The sequence below is a fragment of the Pholcus phalangioides genome, unplaced genomic scaffold (genome assembly GCF_987345545.1).
Source record: "Pholcus phalangioides strain wild (caught in Gottingen) unplaced genomic scaffold, Ppha-v1.0 ptg000042l_1, whole genome shotgun sequence".
In the NCBI taxonomy this organism is placed as follows: domain Eukaryota; kingdom Metazoa; phylum Arthropoda; class Arachnida; order Araneae; family Pholcidae; genus Pholcus; species Pholcus phalangioides.
In genome coordinates, this window is record NW_028301628.1 from 11,889,414 (window position 1) to 11,906,402 (window position 16,989).

At 39.0% G+C, this 16,989-nt stretch overlaps 2 protein-coding genes across 3 annotated transcripts in view; both read left to right on the forward strand.

The window, feature by feature from the left end:
• Window positions 1–6,791, forward strand: part of LOC149064477 (galectin-6-like) — an 80,257-nt gene extending 73,466 nt beyond the window's left edge. For both annotated transcript variants that reach the window (XM_089255364.1, XM_089255365.1), the window contains exons 6-9: window positions 1,332–1,656; window positions 2,562–2,636; window positions 3,542–3,630; window positions 5,927–6,791. In XM_089255364.1, the coding sequence (XP_089111490.1) occupies window positions 1,332–1,656; window positions 2,562–2,636; window positions 3,542–3,630; window positions 5,927–6,254 (817 nt within the window). In that variant the 3' untranslated portion in view covers window positions 6,255–6,791. The remainder of the gene's footprint in view (window positions 1–1,331; window positions 1,657–2,561; window positions 2,637–3,541; window positions 3,631–5,926) is intronic.
• A 905-nt stretch (window positions 6,792–7,696) lies between these two features.
• Window positions 7,697–16,454, forward strand: LOC149064478 (uncharacterized). The gene is made up of 5 exons (XM_089255329.1): window positions 7,697–7,824; window positions 13,924–14,096; window positions 14,600–14,749; window positions 15,977–16,093; window positions 16,206–16,454. Exons 2-5 carry the CDS (start codon window positions 13,974–13,976, stop codon window positions 16,452–16,454), a joined length of 639 nt encoding a protein of 212 aa, XP_089111455.1. The 5' UTR covers window positions 7,697–7,824; window positions 13,924–13,973.
• The last annotated feature ends 535 nt before the right edge of the window (window positions 16,455–16,989 follow it).

Below are 16,989 nucleotides of genomic sequence, written 5' to 3' on the forward strand. Positions count from 1 at the left end.
GGTAAATCTTTATTTGGTTATGCAGTATATTGTAAACTTGTTTTAATCCCTTCGCTTACAAGCGAATCGACAAGAAATTCGGATGCTCCCTATTTGACGAATCAGCAATAGACATACAGTAACATTGTCCTAACCTAACCCCACTTTAGAAAAAGGGAAGAAAAAAACACAAATATATATATATATATATATATATATATATATATATATAAAAGATAAAGGTGATAAGAATAAAGGTACAAAGTTATGTTTTATTTCACACTCACCCTATACCTGTTCTCTTTCATTCGTATAAGAAAGATACATCATATGTGAGGGGAAAAAATCACTATCAGGGTGTACAAAAAAACGAAAAGAAAAAAAAATTGTAAGGTTGCAACAAAGCTTCGGGATCATCAGGAGAAATTGAAGAAAAGAGAGTGAACTCACTTGTTTGAATACATTCCACTTGTGTTTGAACGCGATATTACGTCCTTCGATCTTAAAGTGGTTAAATAAACAACTCATTTATGGCTGATCACTTTATGAATTGCAAACGAGTATTTTTTGTTGTGAACTTCATGTCGTCGCCATAGACTTGAAGTAAAAGTGATTTACTTCACACACACACAAAACAATACAATTTACATTGAAATATAGACATTCATTAATTTTTTTCAGTCTGCGGTCGTCACCTCGACACGATGCCTGCATAACATGAAAATTCAATCATTTGGCATTTTCACTCCAAAATATGGAAGACCGAGTGCAGCGCCAGTAGAACACGAAATGTTTTGGGCCTGATGGGCGCGGTTGCACTTAGCTCGTCTGCCACTATGGAAACTGCCGTCAGGTCCGCTTGTTCGATCCTGGGGAAGAACACGAATAACAAGTTCTTCCCCTACCATACTTGAGATTATCACCGATAGATGGCGCCTTCATTTCCTACCCAACTCGATCGGTAGTAAATTGCTGTATAGCGATATGACCGGAGTTGGTGTGCGGTAAAGGAGTAAAAGAGCACGAAGCCACACAACCCTAACACATACACATTAAGACCACACATACATACATTTCGGCATGTGAAGATTTGTCAGAAATTCCTCAGTTCACGAGTTGCTTGTACGGTTAAGTGGAAGTAGTAGTCTGTGGTCGTACTACTAATAAGTGATTCACGTGAAGCCTCCCCCTTTATCAATTTTACAAGAGGGCGGAGGTTTTAACCTCCCCCCCCCCCCAGCAATGTTTCTTTCGTTTTGGCGCGTCTGATTCATGGTCCGTTAAAATACCAGTGAATTCTTGATAAGATAACGACAGTATGTTTTTATTCATTTATTTATTTTTCGTTTCAGTTTTGTAGTTAATGTCCAAAGTGGCCCGGGTAAATCGGACGACGTGATGCTCCATTTTAGTCCCCGCCTGTCGGAGAATAAAATAGCGTTGAACAGTCGTCTCGACGAAGAATGGGGTAAGGAAGAAATCGCAGAATCGATGCCGATCGCAGAAAACAAAACTTTCAACTTGATCGTCGCCTCGTCCTCGCTCGGATTCGACACGTGGGTCGATGGTAAAGAGCTGCTGCCGTCATTCAGCCATCGACAAGACCTCAAGACTGCCTCGACCATTTTCATCGAAGGAGATCTTCAAACAGAAAATATCATCATCGACTCAGCCCAAGTAAGTTTTGATCTGCTTCATTCACTTAAGGCGGCAGCACTCGTGACTGTAAGCATGCATGCATGTGCAATCTTTTTTTCTACAAGCAATACTGAAACGTCTGTCATCGCAAACATGAGATCACTAGGACGAGGGAAATGAAAATTGGAGAGCGGCTGCTTTATTGCTGGATGCGAAATTAAATAGGACTGCAAAACTGGGCGGAACTGTAGCGCTAGTTAGCTTGGTCTCACTCACTCTCTCTCACCAGGTCCCACACTCAGTCACCCGACCACTCATTTTCTCATTCACTCATACATTTGCTTACTTGGTCACTCACTCACTCACTCATTTACTCACTAGATCACTCACTCATTCACTTGCTAATTCACTCGTTCATTTGTTCATTTGGTCACTCCTTTGCTCATTTGGTCACTCCTTTGCTCATTTGGTCACTCATTTGCTCATTCACTCACTCATTTGCTCATTCACACACTCAATTGCTTACTTAGTCATTCACTTGCCCATTCACTCATCATTTGCTGCCTTGTTCACTCACTTGCTCAATCACTCACTTGTTCAATCATGTGCACAGTTAACCACGCACTCGCTCACTTAGTCACTGACTTGCTCACTCACTCATTCAATTGTGCCAAATTGTCTGTCGGTGAATTTTTGTAAATTGCATCAGCGTACAAACTGTCACTTATGAAAGCATGCTTGTACTTTGTTTTGGCAAGAATGGAGTTGTGCATGCTTGTGCAAAAAGATTGAACATGTCAAATTTTCAGTTACGTGCCTAGCCGCCTTCCGTTTAGGTACAGTACAGTTGGATATTTTCATCCGGGAAATCTTTTCTTTGATGGTATTTTTATTAATGCATCAATCAATATATGGTCAGAATTTGTTTTCGTTTTCATATATAGTCTATAATGCCAACTGAATGGATGGATGGTTTCAAGGTCAACAGCAGAACATCGAGATTGGAACAATTTTTACCCGTAAGTATAGACGTGGTTAATGATGAAGTGAAATCGATATCATGAAGTTTACAAGTCATTTAGTACACTAGGCATCTCCAACTTGGTTACTTTCGAGCACCATGGAGCTCATTAAAGCACCCAAGAGTGCTCGTTTCGATTTCGTGCTCCCGAGATCTTAACTGTGTCACTCGAATTACTCATATTCAAATTGCATTTAAGATTTTTGGTGCAATTCTAGGCACAAAAAAACAAACGGCGCGGTAGCCCAGGTTGATAAGATACTCGCCTAACGTACCAAACGATGTTTAGAGGTGTCGCGAGTTCGATACCCGATTCGTCCTTGTCAGAAAACGTTTCTGACGCAGGGGTAAAACAGAAACGACGACATGACCGCAGGAAAAATTGCTACCGTAGGGAGTACCCTTCTCGAGGGGTTGGTGCGCCAACCCCTCGATGAGTGTAAAAACAATCCTGCCGTTCGGAATCGGCAATAAATTGTAGGTCCCGGGCTAAAAAATATTATCCCTCGTGTGCAGAAAGTGACTGTGGTGCGACAAAAATGATCATTCTAGGCACAATTTGAAGCCATGCTATCGATGTTATGCATCGGAAATAATGGATCAAAGCCAGAGAAAAAAATCGTTTTTTCAAGTTAAAAAAAATCCTATATCCACAGTTAATCAAAAAAATGAAAGCACATTGTATAAGTCTTCTTTTTGTGTTCCCTTTTTTATCTTTTTTAATTTCTCGGGAAACACGTCAGAGTTGCATAGTAAGTGCTCTTCTGAAACTAAGCATAAGCGGCGCTCACGATTGAAAAATAAAATGTTTATATAATGTGTTGTACAATTACAAATCGCAAACTACCGATTCATTCTGTATCAATCTATGACTAAGATTTATTTTTCTATCTCTGTTGATAGGAGCTCCCACTTATTTCTAGAATCACTGGAGGATTAGACAAGGGCTGTCTTCTTCGAATGTCCGGTGAAGTTCCCAAAGAACCCAAAAGGTAACCGAAAAGATTAATATTAACATCTGTCTAGATGACTTGTGTTTCAACAATTTTCACAAAATATGAGATGAAATATAAAAGTAAAATGCAGTAAATGGAAAAGGTAGAATGCTGCTGTTCCGACATCTAATTGTGACAGTGAATACGCATTGAAATAAATAAATGAAAAAGAGCTCATATGGCAGAAAAGCGATTGCCGCAGCAATCACTGCTATTAATGGACAATGACCCGCCATATCCCTTTTGTGAACTCAAAAGTGATGATGTCAAAATTACATGCCTCTTTCTCCCAGCGAATACAACTCTACTTATCCAGTCCATGGACCAGGGAGTAATTGAAAACAAATATGAAGCGACGTCGTTACAGAGAAGCTTTTATCGAAGGCTTGCTTTCATCTTATAATGCCATGACTGTCAAAGGATTTTAGAAAAGATACAACATAAATGACGCTATTTTCAATATCCTTATTCTGACCTTATTTTGAAGTTCATATGAATCGCGTTTTGTGTAAAATTAAATACGATATGTACGTATTATTCACTTTTAAAGGATTTTATTTTCATCCCAAGCCCGCAGTGAAATCACGTTACCGTATTAAGATATTTTTGTTATCCGTCTATTCGGTTATCCGTCAGAGCCCTGGTTCGGACGGTGACGGTTAATCGAAGTTTTACTGTGTATTATTTTAGTTTTTCATATTGCAGCGCCATCTGTTGGGGAAAAACTTTTAACTAGTTTTTAAATTCTCGCTCTGTCTGACAAAAAATCTGCTGCTTTCCTTCAGCAAAACGGGCATTTCTATCACTTTAGCCCCCGTTTACACGGGAAATGGAAAAAACCAGTTTAAAACCTGCTTCAAGGATTTTCATCAAAACCCGTTTACGTGGATCCGCACTTCAACCCCACTTTTCAGATGTCGTCAGAGGTCACGTGGGTCGGCCGGTTCAGTTCGCGATGCAAAGGAGATTATAGGGAAGGAGGTTTCACACCCCAAGTACACCCAACAAAGAAGGGACAATTCCTGCTCCTCATTTTTTTCCCTAAAAGAGAAAACGTCGTCTAAAGGCGGGTGCTAGAACTCACAATGCTACAGCAATATTGTATATTTAGACGAAGCTTTTCTGTTCTTTTTTATACTCATTTTTAAAATGAATCTCTCGATTTCAGGACACCCTGTGTGTCGCAACAGGCCTACAACGATACAATTATTCAATTATTACACTTCACTCATAGTTGAAAAAATTTACAGCACGTGGCAGCCCCCGCACACACATAATAAGCATTGCATAGAAACAGACCACGTTGGTTTCACAACACATGCATGCACAGCTTCCAACATGATTCAGGTATTCTTTGACCACACTGATAATTTTTTTTTTAACTAAGACAGAGCGGCGGGACATGATCTCGATAAGAGGAGAAGGATACCTTGTGTCTGGTCAAATCAAATGTAGAGCTTACTACACACATTTGGACATACCGGTGCAGTATCATCTATCGCTGAAATTTTCAACTCAACTCTTTAAGATACAGGGTGTCCCATAAATTCATAAGTAGTTTAAAAATCAATTAAATTTGAATTGAAAAATTTTAATGAGGTTTGCGAAAAGCTTATTTTTAAGAAGGGGGATCTTTTTTTCATACTGCAAAAAAATTATTTCAAATGTTTTTCAATAGAGGACGCTGCAAGAAAGCGAATTACACCTGAACCTTTCTTCGATCTCTTGTGTGTCCTAAACGTTCATAAAGCTTCAGCCAGTGATTCATGTCTAAAGTGAAACAACTTCACCACAATTTTATCCACCAATCTCAATATCACTATGAAAACCTCATGTAAGCACTAGTAACAGGGAATATTCAGAAATGAGCTGTTAATCGCACACCTTGTATTTTACAGGACCCTGATTTTTGGAAATTTCCAATTATTTTTTTACGTTCAGCTCCCACTATCAACAGAAATAAATTTTTTACTGAATTTAAAAAAATCCGTCTTTCCTGAGAATAACTTTTTTGCAAACACATTTAGACACTTCAATTTTCGTGAATTTTTGAAACATTTTACGTCTTTATGGACACCCTGTATTTAATCTTAAAGATAGTATGTACTTTTCCGGACAGCTTGTATATATTTAATCAGAATAAATTCAACAAGCTGCCAAATGAAATGGATGAAAAGACTTTTTTCGATCAAAACCTATTAATTTACAGACTGTGTCAAAAAAAAAAAGAGTGCTGCACAAATGCTGATGAATTCTTTGCATAAATGTAGATTTTTATTTTTCCTTCGCGCAGGTTCTGCTTGACTCTTCAGTGTGATTCTTCAGATGATGCGGACATCGCAATGCAGTACAGTCATGAATGGGACGGTAAAGATCCCGTCCTTATCTTGAACTCCAGGGACGAAGACGAGTGGGGATCAGAGATTCGAGTAAAAGACGAGCGGCTTTTGCTGCCCCCGGGATTGCATTTCGACTTGGTCATCCTCTACACGGGTGAACAATTCCGGATCGCAATCAACGGGCTCCATCAGGGAGATTTCCCGATGAGGCTGGATGGTGCCAAACCAGACTACGTCACTGTCAGCGGAGACGTAATCGTCCACCGTACACTAATAGCATAAATATGCCATCAAGACTCGAAAGAAAAAAATGTCTTTGGATCATCGTGGGCGGCTGAGGTCAAGCGGAGGACAAGTTTATCCCGATCAAAACCCAAAACAATCAAATTCAAATTATTAATACAACTAATATTCGTGTGTTTCGTTAGAAGCCAAATGTCCGTTGAGTTCGCGTCCTGACGCCATAAAACGAAAATTCTTTATATATTTACCTGCAGGAAAAAATCATCGTTAATGGCATCATCAAGTGCACTCATCGAATATTTTGCTTGTAATGAAGTGCTATACATCACCCCACCTCGAAAATACATTCTCACAATTTCCAAATCAAGAGAGAAGGAAAAATTTCTAACCGATGATTAATATGTAGTGGATTATGTGAATCGAATCTGCGTTTATCTTCCAAAACCCCATGTTCAGTTGTTTTTAGCGTTAGATTTTAAGCGATGAGTTTTTAACCTTGTTGCAGTTGTTGTGTTTTTTTTTTTCTTTCCAATTTGTAACCTCATATATTTTGGCTGTAAATAAAATGAAAACAAATCCGCTTTTGTTTGAAAAAAAATGTCTTGTGTGTGTTTTTTGTTGAATCTCGGCTCATTTTAGAACATGTTTGTTGACTTTTTTGTCTTTAAGGCCGGATTACACTACAAAAGTTTGATAAAAGCTCTTTTATAAAACTTGAGAAATCCATCCAATAAGCACATCGGTTACATTCGAAAAAATTCAACTGATGATCTTATTGGTTGCATTTTGTAAGTTTTATAAAATAACTTTTATCAAACTTTTATAGTGTAATCCCGGCCTAAAAGGCACATTTTTACACTTATCAAGGCCACTCCCCCCCCCTCCCACAATCAATGCGCACTAGGCGAACGTCAAACTTGGGAAGACCCGCTGACGGAGGATTCATCAAAGAGACTTGTTGTGTTGCGATCGCAACCGGTTTGTGCGTAGGCGGGGAAAGAAGAGGAGAAAAAAGAAGAGAAAAATCTGAAAGTATATTAATTGATCATATTCCACACAGTTGAAGCGAACAAGTAGGATATGTAGACACGCCTTTAAAAAAAAAGAAGAAATATACGCGCACATTTTACGTCATCCTCGCTAGTGAGTACGACATAGCGATGGGACTCTATGGTTCCCTCTGTTTTTGAGCAAACGGCCCTCGGGTTGCACCTTGCGGCCCACCTAAGGCGGTGTACGAACGAAATTGCAGAAGGTCGAACGACGCAATCTTGCCAGTATTTGATCTGACGAGGCGAGACGGGGATAAAACCCACAAACCGATAGTCAACAGTGTCGATTCGAGATATGGTATCTATATCTTATTTTGCACAGACACCTCCTGTTTAGACACAAATTTTATACCTTGCAGCAAACCTGTGAGCACCAGCAGTTTAGCATTATTGATCTCGGGTCAGCACCCAGGAGCGGCAACTTCACGTACCATATCCTGAACTTTATTAGGGCAAAGTTACCAGGGGACATCACTGGGAGGTAGACATGGTTGATTTGACCTTTGGTGGTGCGGCACCCTCTGAGCCGTAGCCCCACCTCCCCCAAGGGTCCTCAGGTGAGTGTTAACTCTAAAAACACCACTCTAGAAAATATTGTATTCTTTAGAAAGTAATTTTTGAAAAATAGGCTCTCATATTTCTCATAAATCGGTTTAATATATCCATCTCTCTCTCTCTCTCTCTCTCTCTCTCTCTCTCTCTCTCTCTCTCTCTCATTCCGTTTCCGTTGTCAATTTTTTTTTTTAGAAGCTTTCTTGTAAGATGGTATTTACAAATTTTATCGACAGATGGCACTACTGCTACTTAACAGTACATGCACCTCGTACACATTCCTCTGTGGAATTTCTAATGAATCCAGTACATGCCGGAATGTGTTTTCTGAGTGCATGCGTGGCCTTTAACACATTTCGTTGTCAGTGTTGTGCTTGTTCCGCGTTTTAATCACTACTACTTTTATTAAACCGCACATGCACCTCGTACACGTTCCTCTGTGGAACTTCTTGTGCATGTCGGCATGTATTGTGTACCAAAGTGATGTTTGTTTCCGTCGAATGCTTGTTATATGCTCACGAATTGTCACACCATCTGTCTTCCAAATTTGGAAGCAACAACGTGGCATATTGTTCCGCGTGAATTTCGAATTATAATTATTATACAAGCATATGGGATTAGCAGTTGAAGCAGTCTCATCATGAAGTTTCCGAACCGCCCTCATTAAAGTGCTGTAGGATGATTTTTAAATCTGCAATGACAACATCAATGTCATAGACTATATATATGTCCGTTACCGATCATTTATCCTAGTGTTTCTTGAAGTACGCGCGGCTCAAAGGCTGTCACCAAATTTTGTCAAGGGCTTCATGGGGGTGAGCTATATATATATACAGCAACCTTAATGTTTTCCAATTCAGTGTTTTGAAGTGGTTATTTTTCGGGTTGGTGACGGGGATAGCCGTTATTATGGCAAATGAGCCGCGGATAGCAAAAATTTGAGATTCACTGATTCAGCCAGTCTAATCTACTCTCTTCAAAATTTCGGTTTTTTTTCCAGAATTGAATCCCCGATATAAATTTTATAGGTGGACCTTTTTTCTTAATCATTTTAGAGTAAGTTTATTCACACGTTTATAATTTGCGTCGACCAAAAAATTAATTCAGTGTATTTTACAGATGAACTGCTTTTCACAGAAAATCATACCATGTGTTAATTAAGTTCTTAGGGGAAGAAACTCTTGGACTATCCCGCGTTAAGAAAGTATTTAGACTGGCAAAATTGATCACAGAAATACCCGCGATGACTACATCAGTGGAAGCAACTTGTTCAGCTCTGAAAAGAATACCTACACACGTACAAAAAATTCCACCTAGAGCAAAGATCATATATCTAGTCCATACATGCTCAAGATATTGTCCACCTGCCAAATGTGGCCCTCCGAGTCATCTGATGTGGCCAACGACCGCAAACCTAATTTGGAAAAAATGAACCAAGTGCACATCCCCAGATCACTTAAGTGATCCATGATGCACTTCCACGTCACTTGAGTGGCTCGCGGAACGTTTCCAGATCACTTCAGTGACCCGTGACATATTTAGAGATTACTTAAGTGACCCTGCGGCGCAGTTCCGGATCACTCAAGTGACCCGCGACACATTTACAAATCACGTAAGTTAGTGTTTCTTAAAGTGGACGTCGTCAACTTTCGTCAAAGGCATCGCGGCGAGACGAGCTAGGGATATTCATTTTTGTACCTGTGTGTGTGTGCGTGCACGCTCGCGTGTGTTTGTGTATTTGAATATCTACAAAATTATTCTGAGGAGCCGCACATGGACCATGAATTGAGAAAAGGAGCAGCGAGTGACAAAAGTTTGAGAACCACTCACTTAAGTGATCCACGGTGCAATTCTTCATCATTCAAGTTGAATCTTTACACATCACTTCAGTGACCCGCGGCACACTTCCAAATTACTCAAGCGGCGCATTTACAGCTCACTTAAGAGGCCCACGGTACATTCACAGACCACTCCAGTAATATACGGTACATTCACAGACCACTCCAGTAATATACGGTACATTCACAGACCACTCCAGTAATATACGGTACATTCACAGACCACTCTAGTAATATACGGTACATTCACAGACCACTCCAGTAATATACGGTGCTATTCCAGATCACTTAATTAAGTGGCCCGCGACACACTTCCTAATCAATGAAGTTGCTCACACTTCATTCAAGGTGTAACATCCTTCATATCGTCTTTAATATCAATTAAAAAAAGAGGAACTATTGGCATCTTTCAGGGAGAAATATAATTTTCAGTAATGTATATATTATAATAATAAATGCTTCCGAAGGAAGTCGAAAATTACGCTTCATCCACAATTAACATATAACTACACAATGTCTCAACTAAAATTTGTATTTCTGAAGTTCTCAACACATGTCAATTTCGTTCAACTTTGAAAAAAGAAATACGTTTGAAAGAATGACGATTCGGGGTTTTTTGTTTGAGGCGCTGGAGAAAAAACCGTATAGTCAGGCTGGCGCAATAATTTTGTAAAAATGCAAACAAACCTCCGTTAATATTGAAATGGACTTCTGGGGCTATCATTCAAAGTTACAGTTCACTTTTCAACATCCGTTCAATTTACGTTGGTATCGAACCACAAGTTATACATTTCACGTACTCGTTAGAACATCTAAGAAGATAATCATGCCTGTAGAATTTAGAAGTTGATACACCAGTCACTGGAATATCTCTGGTGTGTCCACATCCATTAAGATCTTCTCGTAAGACTTTATTAGTGATCCAAGGCTAAAATTAGACAAGGTTTTGGACATGGCCAGTAAAACGGAAAAATCGCCGGGGTCACGGACTGAATCAAAGCGAGATTCTTCTGGTCTAGAGAAGAATATTCCGATGCACAGACTGTCCAGCGATCAGAGACGAGCGTCGCTAAAGGCCGTCGACTCCAAAATCGAGCATTGCGTGGAGACACACCGTGATGCGTCGCATCCGAAGTCGGTGAACGTGGCTAGTGCGGAGGACGATAAAGCAGCCAAAGGTAAATCGAATTATTGATACGTCAGTGCGAAGCGTTCGAAACAAGCAACTTTACCAAGTTTCCACAGTCAGGAAACTTATAAGGCGGATTTATATACACAAACACTCACCGTGGCAGAGACACAGACATTTCCCAATAATTAGTCACAGGCTTGACGGCAGGGCCACTGTAGTAGTCGGATCGTCATTGTGACGGACTCGCATCGCGAGTACCTGGGTTCAAACTCTACTTTTGCCATAGTGGTGGTAGGCTGAAGTTGCGAAGTTGGTTTTCTGTGTTTCCTAACTTCGAGGCATGAATGGGAGCCCATCTCTTGTTATAAAGTCTCGCCATAGAGCGCAGCAGAGCTCCAATGGTACAGATATTCAATAGTCACCCTTCACTCAATTTCAAATGTAGATGACAGCACTGAAAAAATCAGACACAACACTACGTACGCACTCAGACTGTTAGGTACACACACATCTCGACATCCACTCGACATCACACATACAGACTCTGCCACGAAGATGGGCTGGAAGAGATCTCGATAACTGAATAAAGCCATGGCCACAATTGTGTCAAACCTGGCCCAATAGTCATTCGCAAATATTTTCTTCTAATGTCTGCATTTCCCTGATACAAAGAAGTGGCACAAGCTGGCTACACGCTGGCCTAAATTGGCCCCAATATTCATTGGCGAATATTTGCCAGGAACGGGACCGATTTTTCCAGAACACTCTCATGTTGTGACTGTTAGCGTTCTTTCACCAATGTGTGGCGAAAACGAATGGAAGATCGGCAAGGAAAGGTGGCACCTCTCTCTCTCTCTCTCTCTCTCTCTCTCTCTTTGACTTTGGCTGGAAGCTGGAAAGTACTCGACCAGCTTTGCAACACCTTCCAGCCTCCAGAATTTGACGATCATTGCCAATGGTGGAGTGGCCACACTACTTGCCCATGACCAACTTTGCGATGTATTGGGCCAGCCTTGCACGAGTGTGGCCATGGCTTAAGTCTGGTGGCAGAGTCCTGGTCTTCATTCATTCAGACTGAACGACACGGCAGTCACAGACAAACTTCGGGAAAAAACGTGCGATCATTTTTAAGTCAGAGGAAAATTTGTTTTGTACGTGTTTTTCTGTATCTTCGTGGTCACGATAGGATAGATAGATATGGGTACGTTATAAGTGAATATTATTTGCCATGTCTGCGACGGTGATTGGCTGTAGATATAAATTCACCTTTATATAAGCGCTGAACATTTATTCTTTTATTTTTCAGTGGGCATATGAAAATTGTGAAATCGCCATTATTCTATTTACTGTAGTATACTTATGATAGCGATAGAAACCGAGAGACAGCCAGGCTCTGTCACACTAGGTAATGTAAGCACATTGTTCCAAGGGGACTTGGGTACCACCTGGTAGGATACATATGGACAACTATCGAGAAATATATATGCATGCGATATTTATTTTATTTATTCATCACTCCAACAACAGATAATCTAATTACAGTTGGAGGAAAAAACAAAATATATAAAAAATATATTAAATATGTCAAAGCACATATATACATACAAAAAAAACCAAATAAGAACAGAAGAACGCTTAAAATTAAATGAAATAATCGCGTAAAAACAATGCATTACATCCGATGTACGAAAAAAATAGAACAGAAAAATTAGTTAAAATTACGAAAAAAAATTTAAAATAAAATGCAAAAAAAAAATAAAAAATTAATGTAAAAAAAAATAAAAAATTAATGTAAAAAAATAAAAAATTAATGTAAAAAAATTAAAAATTAATGTAAAAAATTTAAAATAAATATATATAAAACAAAGTAAAAGTATATAAAATTATTACAGTTGAAAAAGGTGATATTTAAAATTCTTTAAAGGAGTATGAAATATATCCAAGTGCCCTGTCCGACAATTGTATAGCTTGCGGAATCGATGAATAGGATCGTAATTACATATATTTGATCGATAATTTTTAATTGGAAATAAATTATAAGATCTGGTGCGATACATTGGTACATTGATGTGAATTTCCTGTAAAATTTGCATACAATAAATCTTATTATGAAATAATTTATAGAAAAAAAATGATACCAATAAAAAATTTCTACGATTATCCAAACTACAACATTAAATAAATTACGTAAAAACGTACCAGTAAGAACATAGAAATTGACACCGAATTTCTTTAAATACAGATGTTTGAGAAATCTATATTGTACAGATTCTAACAGTCTTATTTGGTAATCGTGAATCCAAATAATACAGGCATATTCAAGTTTTGATCGAATTAAAGAATTAAACAACACTATTAGAACATTAAAGTCCTCACAAAATCTTTGGTGATTCTCATAATATAACCAAGTTTTTTGGAAGACGTAAAAACGATATCATTAATATGGTTTGAAAAATTAAAATCAGAAGAATATCGAACACCAAGGCCAGTTGTTGAATCGGTCCTTGGCAAAGGGTATTGTTTATGTAGTATGAATAGATTATAGGTGAAATTTTGTCGACCAGACTCTCGCTTACGCGACCCTTAGTCATGTGTAGGTGCATTCAGACACAATTTCAAAAAGCATGTACGGCATATACGAAAATAATTAGATTATACGAGGTGTTCTTGGGACCCTATTTTAAGGCAAGAGAACCCTTTGACAATATGCATTCAAGTCTTTATTCGAGACCAGGACCTAAAGGACCTCGAGTCATGTGCATTCAAATAAAAGCCATGTCGTCAGTGGCTCGGCGTATGTTCCAGCTCCTCTCCTTCTGACTGGATTTCTGTGTAAACGCGTCTTGTGGTCAGTATGGTTGATAAGCAATATTGCATACCATACTACAGCCTCTTGTCTCGTTTGAGGTGTCCCATGGAAAAGTCAGGCGTTTTCTGAAACCGGCCGCGAATATCAATTGCTTTACCCTCTAAAAAGTTTTAATATACAGTTCATATATGCACGATTCAGACTGGTAGATGAGACAGGCACCAAACTTATTATTTTAATCCATTGGTCCTTCATGGTAAAATACTTGGTTTCGACATTTCTATTGGATAAATTCATTCATATGTAGGTGAATGTTTTTTTGCAGATGAAAATACATTCCCCGCATTCCAGAACAAAAAAGCAGGAGAAGATGAAATGGACTACGAAGATAGGGCATCCTATACGTCCGCAGTATCAAACAGGAAAAGAACGATGTCATGGTTTGGTTACCACAAGCACGAAAGCAGAAAAAGCCATGCGGAGCTCAAAATAGCACAGGTATGACATTGAATAAGAAATAATATTTTCCATGAAAATAGAACTTTAAAATAGCCAAACTTTCCGAAACATGCTTCGTCTATTACCCTACGCCACTTCCTTCCCCCCCCCCCACTTGAATGAACCCATTATGGTGGTAAAAGAAAGTTTAAGGACAAGTGAAAAATCGCCACATCGCGTCGGAAAAGATCGTTTCTAGTGATGACGACGGTCTTTTCTATGCAACGGAATCAGTCTTGCGAATACAGAAACTGCATGCGACTTGCTTATCATTTCAAGTCGCTTCCAATGGACGACCGTCATAAAAGAATGGTTATTCGACGGAGACGCATAATTAGTGCATGTATGTGAAATCAATAATTTTCATACCATTTTCAGAATTTTTTCCAGTTCAAATAAGAATCAGTTGTTTCATTCAAAATATCAAAACAATCTGTGTACAATTGCTTAATCTATTTCATTGAAAGAATTGAATTTTTTTTTTCCTTATTTCTTACGTCCAGGCGATGAGCACTGTGCCGGATTATTATGACGATAGCCACCAGAAAAAAAAAGGCACTACCGATGCAACTGAAAAAGACAAAAGAAAACTTTCGGAAGGGAAAATATTCGAATATAGACAAATGCAGTCCAGTCGAAGGCTCACCCGCTTGGTATGACATATTTAGCCCATACCAAAGTATAAGTAGTTTTTTTAATACCGATAAATTAATAATTTAGATTAGGGTGCATAACCTTCTCAGTCCGCGGGCCACATCTGTGATATTTCTGCCGCTCGCGCTCCAGAAACCTGTATATAAAGATATGAGCCGTATTTTACCCGTCCCAATTTTTGTACAAAATGACCCGTTTCTTCCCTACTTTTAACACGGCCAAGTTGAATTTCGAAAATCAAGAATTAAGATTATTTTCATGACCTATAAATTATATTATGATATAATTTTGACCTCTAATTATCACAATTAATAATGGTTGTACAAATGTATATTCATCTCACATATTTATCAAATACGTATATGTTTCTTTTTTTTGTTGAACTACATTCTGACAAGGAGTGCCATCATTTTCCGCCACTGGCAATTTTTAAGCAATTTTAGCGATAGTTGAGTGGCCATTGACCCACTTTTTTTTTGGCTGTAAATCACAATTTCACTTGCCTTTGACAAATTTTTTTAGCTGCAATCGGCAACTTTACTGGCTTTTGACAATATTTTGGCTGTAAATGAGAACTTCACTTTCGACAATTTTTTGTGGCTGAACGAACGCCAGAACTTTACTATTGGACTTACCCTGTTGCTGAGATATTTTCAATTTTTTGGCTGTAATTGGCAACTTTACTGGCTTTTGACAATATTTTGGCTGTAAATGAGAACTTCACTTTCGACAATTTTTTGTGGCTGAACGAACGCCAGAACTTTACTATTGGACTTACCCTGTTGCTGAGATATTTTCAATTTTTTGGCTGTAATTGGCAACTTTACTTGCTTTTGACAAACATTTTTGGTTGTAATTGGCCACATTACTTGTCTTGTCAGTTTTTACTGTCCTAACAGTTTTTTTTTTTTTCGCTGTAAATAACAACTTAAATAGCCTTTGATACTTTTTCGGGTTGTAACTAGCAACTTTACTTGTGTTTGATAATTTTTTCGGCTGCTATTAGCAACTTTTTGTGGTAATATCCCGTATTTTTCTTAAAGAAATATGGTCAGATGAGGTATTTATCGTGTTGTGTATATTGATACTTTTCTACCGGAACAACTTTTGCGAGCCAGATGGGACCCCTTGGTGAGCCAAAGGTTATGCACACCCCTACTTTAGATAATACAATGTAAAATACCTATCATATTCACACATCTTGTCTTTTTTAACTTTTTTTGAAGCATTCGTATCCTTCCATTCTGTTCTCCGAGCTGAAACTTGAAGAACTCTATTTCCGTAAGAGAAGCAAGGACGATTCTATAATACCCGATGTGAACAGAGAACCTACAATCATGGTGGTAAGTAGTACCTACTCTGCCAGAAAAAGGATTATCGATTAATAAATATTCTGCCTGCACAAGTCATTGCAACGATTATATTTCTTTTTCTTTTTTTCCCCCCCTAATTTAGGGGAATTTCGAAATTCCCGAAGAATTCTTATGCCGGTTCAAAGAGTTCTCCTCATCACTGTTGTCCGAGCCGGAACTGCCATTGGCTTTCTGGGAAATGCGTGATGATCCTCAGTTCTGCGAGACCAACATCCCCATCGTCTGTGCTGATCGATGGCTGGAGATGGCTAACATTCTACATCGCGCGAACCTCGGTTTCATCCATACCGGCTTATTCTACAATGCTGTTATATCCGAGAAGAAAAGGTAAGTATCGAATGTACTTAGAGAGTTTTCATCGGATTGCCTGCACCTCAACTCTATTGGGCAAGTGGTCGAGATGCCTTTTTATAGTACATCTTGTGTTTCGACAGTGCCTCAAATTTATCATTTTATCTGAATCAATCATTCCTCCGAAATGGTTCGCCCAGCACCCCTCCCCCCCCCCCTCCTTGTGCGGAAAATTTTCCGACAAACAATTCATCCACAAAGTGACATAGTTAGTGAGTGGATGAATAGGTGAAACAAGTGAGTCTGTGGGTCAGGGAGCTGGTGAGTAAGCAAATGAGGGAGTTAATGAGTGAGTTAATGAGCAAATGCGCGAGTTAATGAGCAGGTGAGAAAATAATCGAGTGAGTGAGTCCTTCATACGATCACTCCCTCATTCACACATACGGGCAGTGGTCACTCACTCAATCCCTCACTCACTTGGTAACTCACCCACTCACTCACTCGTGGCGAACTGTTGTCGGTGAATTTTTCGTAAATCAGACCATCTCCCCCCCCCCCGCATGAAAATCTGCCAC

Excerpts from the sequence above, each read along its gene's own strand:
- LOC149064478 (XM_089255329.1), top strand. The coding sequence starts at position 13,974 with ATGGACTACGAAGATAGGGCATCCTATACGTCCGCAGTATCAAACAGG. Across the intron at positions 14,750-15,976 it reads GTCGAAGGCTCACCCGCTTG|CATTCGTATCCTTCCATTCT; the intron begins GTATGACATATT and ends CTTTTTTTGAAG. Across the intron at positions 16,094-16,205 it reads GAGAACCTACAATCATGGTG|GGGAATTTCGAAATTCCCGA; the intron begins GTAAGTAGTACC and ends CCCCTAATTTAG.